Consider the following 17,240-nt stretch of genomic DNA (forward strand, 5'->3'; position numbering starts at 1 on the left):
TTATTCTCGTACTCGAAATTCGTCATTGAATCTCTCCCGATCAGAGACGCGCTGGAAGGGTTTTGTGCGGCGATTCTAGGGCAGTGTCGTTCGAGACCCAAAAGCCGGAGGTTCGGAATAGATCACCGGCAATCTAATATCGCCAGAGACGAAGGAAAGAAGAAAGAATTGAAAGAATGGAAAGAAGGGAATCATATTGCTTTATCTGTAGGTTTATTTAATTTCCGCATTTGTAATTAATCGGTGGTCATGTATAGATTAGGGTTTAAATTTGTAATCTGTTATTTATGGATGAATTAAATTATCTAACATTGTGGTATCAGAGCCTCCCTACTCGTACTTGATCCCAATTTAATTTATTTTGACATGTTCTTCTGTTGGATTGAACTAGGGTTCATCTTTACTCTTACTATGCAATAGTTTTGTTTCATGCTCTGTTCGCATATCACAGGAAACCCTAGAAAATTAATTAGAATCCGATTCAATCTAATAGATGAAAATTTCCAAATTCAATCAATCAATAAAACCCTAGATTCAATTCGGCTGAATTTGTCGAAGAAACTCACCGGATTGGAAACAGTCGTCGGTGTCACCGTCATGTAGGCTTCAGCCACAGCATGATGCCGCCGCCACTGCTATATCTGCGCCAGGGAAATCGACCGCACGCCGGCACCGCCGTGTGGTCTTCAGCCCGTGCATGCACGCGCGTGTGCATGATGGACGCGTCCCATCGCCGCCGTGCGGGCTTCGGCCCATGCGCACCAGTCGACAGCATTGCCACCGCTCTCCTCCTCCGACCGTGCCAGCGCTGCCACGCATGTGCCGCCACCTTCGTCGGGCCACCGCGTCGGACGGGAATCAGCCACCAGCTTGGGTCACCGCCTCCGGGTGCCCTCGTCCTCTCCAGCCAGCGAGCGCCGGGCCGCATCCTTGGTGCACGCCGTCCCCACCGGACCACTGCACCGCCACCATCTTGCGGCGGGCACTCGCCGTCCACCGCCGGAAAAGAGGAAAGGGGAGAGAGGGGACCGATTTTTTAGGGGCTAGGGTTATGGTTTCGGCCGCCGGGGTCCTTGATCTCAGTGCGCCAAATCTGGGTCGTCCGATTTGATCGAACAGCCACGGGCTGATTGCCCTACTCCTGGGCCGTCACCGTTTCGTGGGCCATCTCGGCCGCATGGGCCAGCGCCCTCCGCGTGCTCGCGCACTGCCTAACAGGCCAGCCTCTTGCGGACCGGCTCGGTATTTGGATAGGCCGAAAATTGAATTTAATTTTTTATTACTTTTAATTCCAGAAATTACTTTATACCTTGTTTGGGCCATTGAAAATTACTAAAAAATTAACAAAAATATATTTTATCACCCAAAAATTATTTCTAATCAAATGGAACCAACGGAAAGTTTGCTAGAAAGAATCTATGATGTGAAATTATTTATTCACCAACTTATTTATGATTTCACGTCAATTTAAATTTGATTATTTTCCCCTTGATTATTTGTGCCCAACGGTGATATAATTAAGGATTTATTTTATTATTTTCTAAGTCTTTTCTGCTCGACGGTGACTAAATTTGGAGAAGTATTATATATATATATATATTATTTTATTTTGATCGATGTTTTATATTATAAATTTTTATTTGCAGCTTTGTCACATGTTAAAAGGATTGAGCCACTTGATACGGCTAACTATGCTAAATGGAAAACAACATGCTCCTTAATTTAGGGCTGTTGGAAAATGATCTTGCACTTAGGACATGGATGAGAATGATGAGGCTTACGATAAAAAGTGGTCTGCTTGGGAGAAATCAAATAGTGTCCCTAATGTATATTAAGAGCAACATCTCTCCGTCCATTACAGGGGGGATTGCTGACTCTGACAATGCTAAGACGTACCTGGTCAACATTAAATCAAACTACAGGGCATGTACCAAAACTTATGCCAATACTCTTATCATGAAAATGAGCTCCTCTGTCTATGATGAAAAGGAAGGCATCCGACAACACATCATAGAAAAGTCACACATGACTCATTAACTAAAGACGATGGACATGGAAATTTTAGAAGCCAATCTTGTTTATTTAATCCTTAACTCACTAAACTCTGATTATGATCCATTCAAAATTCATTACAATACTCAAATAGAAAAGTGGACCATTTCAGAGCTTATCTTCCACACAATGGAAGAGGAAGAGCGACAAAAGGCCAAAAGACAGAAACATATAGACCACCTCAACCTCGTCAACTCTAAGGGCAAGAGAAAGTTCCATCAAGGAGAAGTCTCTAGATCAAAGAAAAAGGGCAAGCTATCTCACCCTCCGAAACAAGGAGGGAGTAAGACCGCTCAATCAACTGCTCGACCTTCAGTCGGGCCTGAATTCAAGAATCCTCACTTTCAGTGACAGTGATGGACATTGGCACAAGGACTGCCCCCGCATCAAGGAGAGTTGGCCCATAAAGGTATAAATGAAATTAATGAAATATCCAACGTTAATGAATCCCTGTTTATTGAGTTTTCCCATAATTCTTGGTGGGTTGACTCAAGTGCCATTATGCACGTTACTAATTCATTACAGGGATTGAATGACGTCCAGACGTTAAGAAAGGGGAGCACATCCTAAGAGTAGCTGATGGAGCAGAGATTAAAGTGAAGGCTGTTGGAGACCTCGCACTCAAGCTCCCCAGTGGCTACAATTTAATACTTAATAATGTCTTAGTTGCTCCTTTCGTTAAAAGGAATCTTATTTCAGTTAGTGTCCTAGTAGAGTCAGAATATGACTGTTATTTTTCCAAGGGAACTTGTTACATTAAACATCTTAATAAAGCAATTGGTCTTGCCTTCGTGCGAGACAAACCCTACATGTTCTCTTTAGATGATGATACTGTGATGAATTGTAACATACTATAAATTTTAGGGTAAATTTTTTGCGCAAATGTTTTAAGTTTCGTTCTTTGTTTTCACCGAGTTGGAGCATCTCAAACCCCTTTCGCCTTTCTTCTTTCCGATCAACGTCATCGATCTGAAAGTCCGCCATTAAAATTTATTTCCTTGGGAACTATTTATCTTAAAGTCCGTGCCACAAAATACTAGTGGTTATAAAAGTTCCTAATCAATGCCATACGGATATCCGAAAATCCTAGACTTATTTATTTAATTTTGTCGTATCCAAATCTTATTCAAGTTCCATATTGAATCTCTACTTAAACATTTCTCATTCTAAATTTATCCCATTCACGGATGAATCCGTTCCGTCATCTGGTTCTGAAACACCTACTTTCCTCTGGTTGCCGATCTAATCATCCGTCCGGCTGTTCTGTTATTTTCTTTTTCTTGCTTTCTTCAGTTTAGCCTAGACCGTCCCAGATTGAGTCGGCCAGAACCAGCCAGGTCAGCCCTCCACCGCCTCATCTCTCTCGATCATGCTCTCTATCTCTCTCACGTAAGCACTAACGTCGTCATTGCCGACTACGCCATGGCCACGCAGCTGCTTGGGCCACGCCAACCTCCACGCGTCACTGTCGCACGCGCAGCTGCACCGGGAACCGACTCGAAGCCGAGCTCAATCGTTATCCCGTCGCCGCCGCCTCTCCTTGCCACCGCCTCTGCTCTACGCTCTCAAATTCCCTTCTGTGTTACTACTCTCTAGTTGTCGCCTCAATCCTCTCTTCTCCTTCCCCTAGAACCAGCAAAGCGTGCGCCGCCGGAGTTGCCGTCGATGACACCGTGACGCCGCCGGTCACAATGCAGCCGCCGGCACCGTTTTTCAAAATTCGTCGGCCTCGTTGTCTCTTCTTCCAAATCAAGGCATCCATCACCTTCTCCTTGACTGTGTGCCTCTTCCCCCTCACTTTTCCGAGCCCAATCGCCGCCGGAACCCACCAGAGCCACCGCCGGTCGTCGCTTCCCTGTTCTGCCTTTACCGGCGCACGTCGCGCCGCTGCCCCTTGCCGCCCCGGCCTCGGATGAGGCTGCAGCAAGCTTCTTCTCCCTCGCCAGAAGCTTCCCCATCCGTTTCCCTCGCCGGAGCTCGCCGGTTCATCTTTCTCTCTCCTCCGGAGCTCAAGCTCTTTTGGGTACGTTCTGGTCGCCGTTGTCATTCCTAGCTCCGGCCACTGTTTCTCATGGGTGAGCCGTCCTGTGGGACACATCATGCCGAGGTTATCGACGTCGTTCCATTACTTGGACACAGGGGGCCCTTGTCCTCCTCTTCTCTGTGCTCACGTGATAGCCAGGGAAGAAGATGAACAGTGCCAAACAGACACTGTTCCTATTTGACTCAGCCCAACCACAATCCAATTGACTTGAGCCCAGGTAAAACCAGCCCAAATTAATGCAGTGAACCATCTATATAGTTTATTTTCAGTTTACTGTCAGAGTGATCAAAATTATTCAAGTCTCCCTCTCTACTGTATACTGTATAGTATATGAATCCTAGATTACAATCATCCATTTTATTTGCCACTAAACCGAATCTTGAAATCAATCTGTACGAGTTAAATCGATTCAAGTTTCGGTTCATCTTTGATCCAACCATCTCAAAATACAATCTTACGCTATATCTTGAAGTACCTGAACCTCGTAGGCAATTATCCCTTCACATCATATTAAACACTGGCCCAAAACCAAGCCACCTTTTCGACACATTCCACATTTTAGTTCAATCTTTTTCCAGAAGAAAATAATTTCAGAAATTATTTATTCTCTAGTTCACTTGGTTCACTAATCCTTTAACCTTGGAATTAAATCCAAGACACATTCTTAACTCCATGAATTATTCCGGATCTAATGGTGTTGATTTCGTCTCCATCCAAGACTCAGAAGTCATAAACCTTAATTTTGATCCTAGGGTTTACTATTCATTTAGTACATTGAATCTATTCAGATTTCAGTCCAACCCTCGGTCTGATGAACTCTTTTGGTTAACTGTCGTCATCTATCTAAATTATATTACTCAGATCTAGAGCTCATCTAAAAATATTGATGCACATTCAGAGCGTCAAGTTCATATCATTTATTTTGACCTGGCCTCATTTAATTCCAAATTCTTTTGTTCTTATATGATATACCATACATAATTCAAGTTATTGATTTAATTCAATAACTCGGTAACCTATCATCATTGTCTAACTATTCTTTTGATTTGAGCCAAGCATACCTGATCCATTTATTCTCTTTCAATACGCATTTTAATTTTAAATGCATATGCAGTTCACACGGTTAATTTTGTTTCCATTTTAATCATCTGTAACCATTCACCGACTATAAACCCATTTATATTTCTTTATGTTCATGACAATATTTTTGATTAAACACCAAGTCTGCTCGGTGTTTAACACATGAGAACACCCACTCATCTTATAAATCCACATACGATCACATTCTAGTCATCCCATCGAGTGACTCTGGCCTCCACAATTATCATCTGCTACTATAAGCCCTAAAATATCATCCCATCGAGTGACTCTGGCCTCCACAATTATCATCTGCTACTATAAGCCCTAAAATATATCCATATGGACTTCCAATCCAAATCTTATTCTTCGAACCAGCTAAAGCCTATCCAGATACATCTATCTTTCAATTTGTCACAATATTCTTTCAAACCACCACTTCAAACTATCGTACGACCATATAATTACAGCTCATATATTAACCCAATTGTTGTCATCCTCCTGAATCCAAGTTTATGTTGTTTATCACGAAATAACCTCATTTGGCCTATCGTCTTCTTTTTCGACACACTACTACATAGCCTTTCTTATATATAGCGTAAATTACAATCCCTATCCAAGACTCGATAAGTTCTAATCTTCATTCGGCCATATTGTCTAATTGTACTCCTTTTTACTCGAGTAAACCTTTGTCACGAGTTATACTCGATCTTTATTTATGTGATATTTAAATCAATCACGCATTATGTGAAGCCACATAAAATCATGTCACAATCTTTCGATATGTCTTACTTTGAAATCTATCATACACCATTCTGACTTTAGATCATGACCATCTAGGCATACAATCATAATCTTGATCTTATATTAGTCCCAAAGCCTTCCAAATCCCTTCCATTACTTATCTGATTATTGTCTCTTTCTAGCTCCAATTTGAGTTGTTATTTTATTGTTTATTTATAGCTTTTAGTTTTATGGTTTTGTTTATTGTTCGTTCTTGTGTGTTCTTGTGTGTGCGCGCTAGATCGTATAGAAGAGAAGTCTATCAGGTCGCCGCAGGAGCTGATGTGGACCCAGATGGCTACCTTGAAGCTCCCAGAAAACCACATATTGCAAGGCAAGCCATTAATCTGTCCTTGATCCACTTGAGAACCTAAATAGAACCACTTAGTTATTTTATGCATTATTTACTTACAAAGTTATTTTGGCGTGTCATTATTTTCAAATAATATTGTTATATTAGTTATTGCCCTATACTTAATTTACTATCATTGCCAATACCATAAACTATCATATCATGTTCCCTGGTAACCTAGGTATAGGTTGTATATTTTATCAGATTAATATTGTAATGGATAATACCACCAAAACCCCATATAAATCATGTTTTGATATGAATCACTCGTTTAAAGTGATATGAAGGTTAACTTCAATTAAAGATGATATTTTGAATTACTTTACTATGCCATGTGAAGTGGTGTAATTGTGCTCATCTGCATGATCGAGATATTCAAACTTAGCGTATACTGCTCCAGTGAATTGATGATCTACAGCCTATCTGTGTATATGGCAATATCGGCCTTAGGTGTGTACTGTCCACTGAGTGTTGGTGAGAATTGTATTGAGTGAGGGTGTTGCGTGTACCCAAAAGAGGTCAGGGGGAGCTGGTGTGCCTCTGAGACGCTCAATAGTGGGTGGAAGTTGTGGCAGGGTTGGGACACACCCCCTCCGACGTTCGGGACGGGGCCAATAGCTGCAACATATCCTTTAACCCGCTAGGTGGATCTTAGATGAGCTTGGGGCAGTATTACGTTATGTTATTTATAGTCTTGCAAATTGTGGATATCGTGCGAGTAAAGCTGGGCAGACACTGCAGTCATACAGTATTCGAATACGCTGTGCTCCCGGTTAATGGAAATACTTCATAGGGTGATTCCTATTCTCATGGTATGAGTACTCTTTTATAATTAAAATGTGGATTTGATAATGTTGAGAATAACGGTGATTTAATATTGCTATTGTTTTAAAATATCGTTTTATAACTCCTTATGAATAAAATGTTTATGAAAGTAGGGCAAAACTATTTATGATAGGCTTGTTATCAAACCCCCTTTGATGAACCCTATTACTTTTGTACTACTTGCATGTATTATACTTGTTTATTTACGGTTATAGCTAGCTAGGTACTTTTGTACTCACCCCTTGCATAAAATGTGGTTCAGAAGAACATGTCTTCCTCAAGGTTGTTCGTGTTAGGGTCGCTTCCTTCTCTCGAGCTTGCCTGTGGTGTTGTTGGATCTTCTGCTTGCTGTCTGGTTGGTGTTTTTGAAAAGCTAGGCCGATGTGCCATATTTTCGCTGCTAAGTAAGTGTACTTCGTTGAGCTTATGCTTTTATACCTTTTCTGTGTGTAACTGCATCCTGGGCAGTTGTGGCTTGTGGGATTTCTGTTTATTTTAGGTGCACCCTCACATGAATGTAATAAATGCATGCAATGATAAAAATGAGACTTCATCGAAATTGTGGCACCGTAGCTTAGGCCACATTTCTAGGGGAATCGAACGTCTCATTAAAGAAGAATTGTACTCCCCTTAGATTTTTCTAACGCTGATCATTGCATAGATTGCGTTAAAGGAAAATTTGCTAAATCAATTAAGAAAGGAGCCACGAGGAGCACGAGTCCACAAGAAATAATTCACATTGATATTTGTGGACCGTTCCCAGTGACATCTGTAGATGGTTTTGATTCATTCATCACATTTACAGATGATTACTCCCGTTATGGATATATTTACCCCATAAGCGATCGTTCCAAATCTCTCAAAAAATTCAAAATATTCAAAGCAGAAGTTGAAAACCAGCACAACATGAAAATTAAAATAGTGAGATCGGACCGTGGTGGTGAATACTATGGGAAACATGCTCCATTTGGGCAAAGTCCAGGTCCATTTGCTCAATATCTTTAGATCCATGGGATTATAGCTCAATATTCCATGCCTGGAGAGCCTCAACAAAATACAGTGGCACAAAGACGCAATCGAACACTCATGTATATGGTGTGGATCATGCTTAGTCAACCAACTTATCAAATAAATTGTGGATTGAGGCATTAAAAACGGCTGCACACATACTAAATAGAGTTCCAAGCAAGTTGGTGTTGATAACTCCGTTTGAATTATAGACCGGAAGAAAACCGACATTGAATTATTTAAAAGTGTGGGGCTGGCGTGCATAAGCAAAATTATTCAACCCTCAATTAAAGAAATTATATCCTAAGACTGTGAGCTATCATTTTATCGATTATTCGTCAGATTCTAAACGATATCAATTTTATCACCCAGACCGTGTCACTAAATTTGTAGAAACCAGACCAGTTGTCTCCCTTGGAATATTATGAAATGGGGAGTTCATAGGAAAGGGAAATTAATCTTGAGGAAATTATGGATAGTGTTTCTTCACCTCCGAAAATCCAACAGAGTAATGTCCTTATTATTCATAATGTACAACAAACTGTATATCCTACTACTGGTGCTACGACTACTGCTAAGGAAAATATTGAAACCCATGCAAATAATGAGTCTCGACAGAGTCATACGATACATAATGAAGAAAAAATTCCACAACCTGATCCTAAACTGTCTATGGTCAATAATGAAAATCAAGAATTAAGACGATCGTAGCGGAATAGATCTACCATCCCTGATTACTATAAAATTTACATGGGTGAAGATATTGGGAAGGTAGACGACCCAACCTCATTTAAAGAATACATAAGCAGTCAAAATTCATCCAAGTGGATTCAAGCCATGGAAGATGAACTCCAATCGATGAGTCAAAATAAAGTACGGGATCTACTAGAAATTCCTAAAGGAGTAAAAGTAGTAGGCTGCAGATGGGTCTACAAAACTAAATTAGACTCCAAAGGAAATATTGAACGATTCAAAGCAAGATTTGTGGCGAAGGGTTTTTGGGAGGGAGAAGGAATTGATTACAATGAAACATTTTCTCCTGTCTCTAAGAAAGACTCATTCAAAATAGTCATAGCGCTAGTGACACATTATGATTTAGAACTCAATCAAATGGATGTGAAAACGACATTTCTAAATTGTGACTCAAATGAAAATATTTACATGACTCAACCAGAAGGTTTTGTTGTGGAAGGAAAGAGTCATATGAGATGCAAACTTAAGAAATTCATCTATGGACTTAAACAGGCGTCAAGGCAATGGAACCTTAAGTTCAATGAAATTATCAAGAAATTTGAATTTAAGGAAAATAAGGTGGACAACTACATTTATAGACAAAATTAAAGGTGGGAAATTTATTATACTAGTACTCTATGTAGATGACATTTTATTAGCATGCAGTGATAAGAATTTGCTGCGAGAAACCAAGGAATTTTTGTCATCAAAATTTGATATGAAAGACCTCGGTGATGCGTCATACGTCTTAGATATTGAGATTCGTCGAGACAGGTCCAAAGGGCTGCTAGGATTATCTCAGAAATCATATATTTCTAGAATTTTGGAAAGATATAATATGAGCAAATGCTCGACATTACCTGCTCCAATAATGAAAGGGGACAAATTTGGTTCATTCCAATGTCCGAGAAATGAATTAGAAGAAAAAGAAATGAGTTAGGTACCATATGCTTCAGCTGTCGGAAGCTTAATCTATGCTCAAGTTTGTACGCGACCAGACTTGGCATTTGTAACCAGGATGCTTGGCAAATATCTGTCTAACCAGGTATGGTTCAGTGGAAGGCAGTAAAGAAAGTATTGCGTTATTTGCAACAAACTAAACGTTAGATGCTCACATACAGAAAATCTGATAAAATCTGATAAGCTTGAAGTTATAGGCTATTTGGATGCTGACTTCACATGACGTTTAGATACCAAGAAATCCACTTCTGGGTATATATTCACTCTCGCGGGGGGAATCATTTCATGGAAAAGTACTAAACAAACACTGACTGCATCCTCGACAATGCAAGCAGAATTTGTGGCATGTTATCATGCAACGGGGTAGGTTGTATGGCTGAAAAATTTTATCCCGAGATTACAAGTGGTTGACAGCATTGAAAGACCACTGATAATACACTACGACAATGAGACCGCAGTTTTCTATACGAGTAACAACAAGTCAAGTGAAGCTGTCAAACACATTGACATTAAATAACATGTTGTGAAAGATAGAATACATGATCAAACAATTAAAGTTGAATACATAAACACTAAATCAATGCTTGCGGATCCGGTAACTAAAGGCTTACCTCCCAACTTGTTCAAAGAACATATGGCCAACATGAGATTATGTAATCACCTTGAAGAAGATCCTGAAAACCGGGGCTATTAAGTTCAATGAACACCCGCTTAATTAATCTAGGGTTTATTTATGTGATATAGTGAGCTATAAGTCTTGTTGTCTCAATGATGCTAAATGTTGTCGTGGCACATTGCTTTGGGGAGTGCATTATATGATGGACTCGTAATTAATCTTTAAATCAAGGGAGAATGTTGGTTGATTTATCGGTTAGCTGATATTTAGGAAAGGATATAACCACCATAATCCTATCCGTAATTTATCTCTATCTCTAAATTCGTAACCCTCATGGGCCGTAACTGTGATCGGTGGTTACAGGCCAGAATCGGATTAGGAAAAGCCCCTGAGGCCCACAAGTGTGATATAAAAGAAGAGGAACCCACGGGGACGCTCGTGTGGCTTATTCTCGTACTCAAAGTTCGTAATTGAATCTTTCGATCAGAGACGCGCTGGAAGGGCTTCTGCGGCGATTCTACAACAGTGCCGTTGGAGACCCGAAGGCTGGAGGTTCGGAACAGATCACCGGTGATCTAATCTCACTGGGGACGAAGGAAAGAAGAATGAATTGAAGCAAAGGTAAGAAGGGAATCAGATGGCTTCATCTGCAGGTTTATTTAATTTTCGCATTTGTAATTAATCGGTGATCATGTATAGATTAGGGTTTAAATTCGTAATCTGTTATTTAGGGATGAATTGAATTATCTAACGGTGACGACAATATATTTAAAAAATTATCGAAATTTTTGTACTACTTAAAACATGCCTAGTGGTGGTGACGCGAAATCTGCCATCCCACTACTTTCTACAACTTTTAGCCTTGATATTTCTTAGATATTATGAAATAATTCATATTTGATTCAAACAAATGATATTTGCACAGATCATAATAAATTTCTATGATATTTTGTAATATGTTTCCATGGCTAAGCATGGGTATTTTGCTCGCTGGTTTAAAAAATATAAAGAGGACATAGCTCAAATTTATACCACACAATGATATGATCTGAGTCAAATTTATACCACAGAGAGAGATGATCTAAGGATCATTTTGAACTCTTTTCATATTCACTCTAGTACCATACAGAACTTGATCTGGTCCTCTCTGACATGTACTGCCCTGTGCTGTGGCTGCTCTATGACCATATTGTGCACTGCTAGCTACCTCATTGCCCGATGAACATGACAGAGGATTATACCTTCATTAGACACACAATCATATATATCAAAGTGGTTTCTCAGAAATCCAACGCCCAAACATTGCAAGACATCTCTCTGGCTGGTACTCTGGTGCAGTGTGTCCACCACCCTGGGTTCAGTTGAGCAACATATACATACCATGTTAATTTGCAGCATATAACATAATGCACAATCTTGTATTCCTGCGCGTTATGTTCACGTCATTTGGGTTGTCCAGTAAAAATGGCACAATTCCGTGTGGCAATTCAGTTTTCCACGAGAAGATCTGAGAGATCTGTAAATTGACTGGTTTTCCCTGCCACCTCAACTAAAAGTCTTAAATTCCTCTGGTTTTTGGTTGTTTCTGAAGTTTTTTAACGTCTCGTAGTGGAAATAACTACAGCAGTAGAGCCCACCTTGAAAGTGTTAAATACTTTTGTTCACTTTTCTGATTAGTTTAAGTTTTTGAGTTGAACTGATTGGTTTTCTTTCAACAATCACATTGTTTTCTTTCTTAGTTTTGATAGAGAGGGAGAGTAGCTTGCAGTACGCTGTTACCTTTATAGTAGCGAAGGTCAAGCTATTTGCATATGTTACGGTGAATCTGTAAATCAATTTTATTAAATATGAAAATGTAATTAGGTAACAAAAGGATTGCATATATAATTGCTGCCTATGCCTTCTGTAAATCAAGTTACAAATTCTCACCCTGCGGACTGACCATCCGTATGCCAGGCTCTCCAGTCATCCAAAATTGGATAGTTGAGTGATCTCACCCAGGCCTGTGTGCCGAGAAATGGAACGATGGAATCGTGGTCGCCACTGTACATGAAAGAAAAATAATAATTAAGTTGAATGAAAAGCCTCTTGTCTAGGAAAAAAAAGTTGAAAAACCAAAAGAAACTATCATCTTTGTGGTTGAGTGGTTCTAACTTGTAAAAGTCGCCATATATACTACATAAGGTCCAACCCTCCGTTCCGAAAGGATGATAAACATTAACAATGTGAGATCAAATTATCTCGGATGGTGATTGTTTAGCCTTTTAACAGAAAAAGAAAATAATATATTTACAAACGAAAACAATTTAAGAACAAAACTTTCTTTATAGATAAATAATCTATAGAAAGACTTAGGAATAAAATACATTAAAAAAGCCCTAAAATCAACTCCAAATTTAAGATTAAAATTTAAATTTTGTCTTATAAGCACATACACAGGAAAATATGAGACTGTAATTTTACACCTCCAACTATCAAAACCATTGAAATATCACTGAATTTTTCGAAAACCACAGTCATATGAGATTTGGCATATCCCATGAACCACCACTGGTAATGTGCACATATCTAACGGTGCAAGATGGGAATTATTTCAAGAGACGCATGCATATCATCGAGAAAAAACAAAATTCGCTTTTCTAAATGACGCATGCATATCATCGAGAGAGACGATAATTAACTAAATAAATAGATATCACAAATGTTATAATCAATACATAGCTACTAAATAAATAGATATCACAAATATTTTTAGAATATGAATGCTGTACCAAAATATAATTATTTCAAGCACAATTCACAGACCTGGTTATCTGATCAATCACTTCTCATTTAAGATTTGATTACCCTATCTACCCTTACGTCTTCCTTCGTTCATAATTTATTAAGGAACATCATTTTTTATAAATTTGTAGTAACCTTAGTATCTGCTAATTAACCTTATTTTATAAGTGCACACGCACGTAGTTACATACCGTGCGTATACGTACATCAGCCGTTTCGTGACTTCAAAGCGTACATGGTTCAAATTAATTAAGGGCCTTAGTTACCTGTATACCAAGACACGATAGCCTCTAGATGTAAGATTACGATGGTACTTAATAATGCTCCCAAGGTCCCCAGAATAAGGCAGTAGTCCATCGTCATCGCACCTCACCCACTCATCCACAGTTCCCTTATTTTATCAACATCAGGAGAAATTAATTAGAATGGTGTGATGCCATAAACTGCAAAAGAATTTAAAAAATTACTAATCTAATTTACCTTCTTGATACGAAGGGTTTCTCGTGTGATGTTGCTGTTAGCCCAGAAATAGGACAAATAGTTGGGATAGGTCTGTAGATAGAAGAAATGATGCTAAGAGCTTCATTTTGAAATACAAGGTATATACTATCATTTTGATTTTGCAGTGCTCTCTATGTTTCCATCTTTGTTAACTTTCCATAATAATCTATTAGTAGCATAATATCTTAAAAAAAGTTGTATGTTTGTCTGGAGCTCTTTCATTTTTTCTCAAATTCAATTCTCTGGTTGCTAAGAAATTGAACTGTTATTCATGCATTTGGTTATCTAGAAAGTTTAATTTCTCCATTTCAAAATGTCAATGTTTGTGGCATGGCAAGATAACGCTGTCATGCAAGCTGGTTGGTGCGACATGCTTGACATGCCACCGACATTGACGTAGCAACGTTGTCCTGGCATGCCAATGTCACATGTATCTGCCATGCCAAACACGCTGTGTAGTAGTTGTTGTCTTGCCAGCTTAGTATTGGTGGAGTGATCAAAAGGTTTATAAGGTGAAGATATTTTTATTCGAGATTTAATAATAAAATTATTTATTAAAAAGGTTTTAAAATAAAAAATTTCTAAAGATCGAGTTACTTGACAATCCATTGCCGGACGTGGTGGCAGACGGTTTTGCACCACAATTTCCTCCTTCAGAATCTTTCTTCCAGCAGTAGCATCATCTGGTTTGGGAGACGCATCAATGCAGTTCTTATACAAAATGTGTGCCCCCCAAACTTCTCCAATGAGCTGCAGCGAATAATCGATCAATTAGTCACCAGGAATTCCGAGCTGTGACCCATAGTCGTTCTAAAGAAGTACCTCGAGGTACCGGTACCTCGCGGTATTAAATCGTTTCTGATCATTGGATCTAACAGCGCACATCCTACTCAGCTAAATCCAATGGTGAAAAATAATTTGGTACCTCGAGGTACTTTTTGTTAGACCGGAGCTAATCTCTTGCAATAAGTTGTGGTAGTTTGTATTGAAGCAACTGCCAGATTTTATCCATAATGTTTAAAACAGAAGTCCTAAAGAAAGTCGAGGTACTGTAGGATGCAGCTACACCCCTCTATGGATTTAAGAAGTGTAATTTAGGTAATTTCATTTTTCCAGTTCTTTTTGCTTTTTTACGTCATACTCGTACTATTTTACTTCTTCATAATTCTCGTGCGTAAAAAAACATCAATATATTGTATAAGCAGGTATTCTTTTGTTATTTGAAACATTAGGTGAAGGCACTGGAATTTTTCTAGGGAAAGGGGCACTGGAATCTCAGGTAAATATAGTAGTTCTGCCAAAACTTCTGAACAATCAAAGGCGGAGCTGCATGTGGCATAGGGGTGTCCTGGAATCCTGCCCAAAAAGGTTTTTAGCTATAGCTTATTTATTTTCACCGTATATACACCTATTTCAATTTAAATCTAGACATCTATGTCAAACTAAACTCGGTTTAAAGTAGGATAAAGCAATTGATTGACACCCCATCTGTTTGACTCCAGCTGATCTACCCCTGTGAACAAGTGCAAAGCTTCCCTGAAAACAGAGCATGATCTGTTTAAGCCTGCTTACATCATTGAACCTGTTCATTGCTTGAGCGCAAATTCCGTTCTTGGGATTGGCATAATCCCCTCTCCCGCAATTCTCCAATATCGTCTTGATTTCGTCGATCAAAGTGCATGCAAGATGGAGACAGAAGAATCAAACATTTGTCCTAATGGAATTGTTACAACATAGTAGCACATGTTTATTGCTAGTTTATTAATCACAAAAAAATTAAAGAACCTCGTATAGTTGATCTGAAATGATTCCGACACCGTGAGCGTAAGGCACGACGGTGTCGTGATCGATGCTTTCGCCTGTACTTGGGTTACCAACCAGATATCCCTGATCCAATCAATCAATCATTGTCTACAGATCAGTGAAGAGCTGTTGCTCTACCATCACAAATTCAGATAGAAATCATGTCTCTTGAAATTCTAGTACAAATGTATGCTTTTCAAATTAAATGATTACCTTGAGATTAGGGACAGGCTTGACTCCAGCTTCAGTGTCTAAGTACGGATCATCATTACTAAGAAGCATTACTTCGCAATTGTCTGATCTCTATCAATTGTTCGTCTATTCAGAAAGAAGAAAAACGTATGCATTACCTTCTGAAATCTTCTGCACGAGAAATGGGACTAGTTTTCCAGCGTAGGATTCTCCCCCAACGTACAACGGATTCGCCAAGAATTCAGGATGCTCAACGAACCACTTGATGTTAACAAGGAGAAGAACAAGATCAGCATGGATTGATAATTCAGCTGAAGCATATGAAATACAGCACATGGATTCTAATGTCTCCAGGATAGTTGGGGGTAAAAATAACAAATTAAGCTCTGACTAGTACATGCATATTTACCGCCATATTCATAACTTTTGTGTATATATTGAAATTGAATTTACATGTTTACAAAGTAATATAAAGCAACTTAATCTATCATGTTAAACTTTTTAAGATTTTTGATGAAATGAAAAAAAACGAGGAGACGAACTCTCGAGGCATTAATGAGTTTCTCGTCGAATATTTATTTCTGAGCACCTTGTTGACAAATTTCACGAGCTGCAGCGTGGAGGAGACGTCGCCGACGTTGTAGCCCCCGGGGTCCCGGGAGAAGGAGAAGCCGGCGCCGACCGGCGAGTCGACGAAAATGATGCTGGTGACCTTGGTCCACGAGTAGGGGTGGTACCGCAGCCGCGGCAGGCCGCCGTTGTAGGGCTCTATCACCAGCTTCACCGGACCTGCGCTACGGACGCATGCGGTGGTCGTTAAGCGGAAGAGAGATGGTGGCTGGCCCCGGAGGACAGCGGTTCAGTTCGCTCACCGATCTCGAAGAAGAGGGCGCTGAGGACGGAGCAGCGGTTGCCGCCGTTGAGCCAGAGGAGGACGGGGTCGGTGCCGGGATCGCCCTCCGACTCGACGAAGTAGTAGAAGAGCTCCGCGCCGTGCTCCTCGTCGACGGTCACGTACCTGATCAACCAGAGTCGACGCACGCACGCACCTCTCAGCGCAGGGGCAACCCGGCGTACGGAGGGAGGATGACTGAGGGACGGCGCCGCACGTACCCGGTCTCGAGGCGGGAAGGGAGCGCGCCGTCGAGGCCCGGGAGGGTGGCGACGTTCGTCCGGTCGGCGGCGGCGAGGATGCGGCAGCAGAGCAGGAGGCAGGCGAGCCGGACGGACATGATGTCGTCGCCTCGCCGCTCTCTGCGCGAGATTTTCCTCACTCGTCTTCTACTACCACCACCACCGCACGCAGGCTTATCGGCCATGTGTGATCTACTGCTCCGTATTTAATAATTATTTTTATTTATTGTATCATTTTTATTTTCCTACTTTCGTGACACGTGCATCTATCTTTTCGGTTCTGTTTATACCTACGAGCTGAAATTTAAATTTTCTAAATCTAGATTTGATTTTAGAGTTTTTCATCGAAGTTTGTTTTTCAACTTTGTCTTTTACAT

At 40.1% G+C, this 17,240-nt stretch overlaps 1 protein-coding gene across 1 annotated transcript; it reads right to left on the reverse strand.

Annotated features, from left to right (window-relative positions):
* Positions 1-11,474: 11,474 nt before the first annotated feature.
* Positions 11,475-17,032, reverse strand: LOC102709785 (serine carboxypeptidase-like 18). Its single transcript, XM_006663325.3, has 13 exons — positions 16,843-17,032; positions 16,602-16,747; positions 16,319-16,518; positions 15,888-15,990; positions 15,751-15,788; positions 15,520-15,621; positions 15,307-15,390; positions 14,332-14,484; positions 13,714-13,785; positions 13,500-13,624; positions 12,379-12,492; positions 12,229-12,274; positions 11,475-11,800 (listed from the first exon to the last, which is right to left on the reverse strand). Exons 1-13 carry the CDS (start codon positions 16,959-16,961, stop codon positions 11,717-11,719), a joined length of 1,386 nt encoding a protein of 461 aa, XP_006663388.2. The 5' UTR covers positions 16,962-17,032; the 3' UTR covers positions 11,475-11,716.
* Positions 17,033-17,240: the final 208 nt, after the last annotated feature.

Source organism: Oryza brachyantha, chromosome 11, assembly GCF_000231095.2.
Source record: "Oryza brachyantha chromosome 11, ObraRS2, whole genome shotgun sequence".
In the NCBI taxonomy this organism is placed as follows: domain Eukaryota; kingdom Viridiplantae; phylum Streptophyta; class Magnoliopsida; order Poales; family Poaceae; genus Oryza; species Oryza brachyantha.

What these genes read in the sequence shown, in the direction of transcription:
- LOC102709785 (XM_006663325.3), bottom strand. Translation starts at nt 16,961, where the DNA reads ATGTCCGTCCGGCTCGCCTGCCTCCTGCTCTGCTGCCGCATCCTCGCC. An exon ending in CCTTCCCGCCTCGAGACCGG is followed by an intron (nt 16,748 to 16,842) that starts GTACGTGCGGCG and finishes CTGGTTGATCAG; the next exon opens with GTACGTGACCGTCGACGAGG. An exon ending in TTTCAGATCAACTATACGAG is followed by an intron (nt 15,391 to 15,519) that starts GTTCTTTAATTT and finishes GACGAAATCAAG; the next exon opens with ACGATATTGGAGAATTGCGG.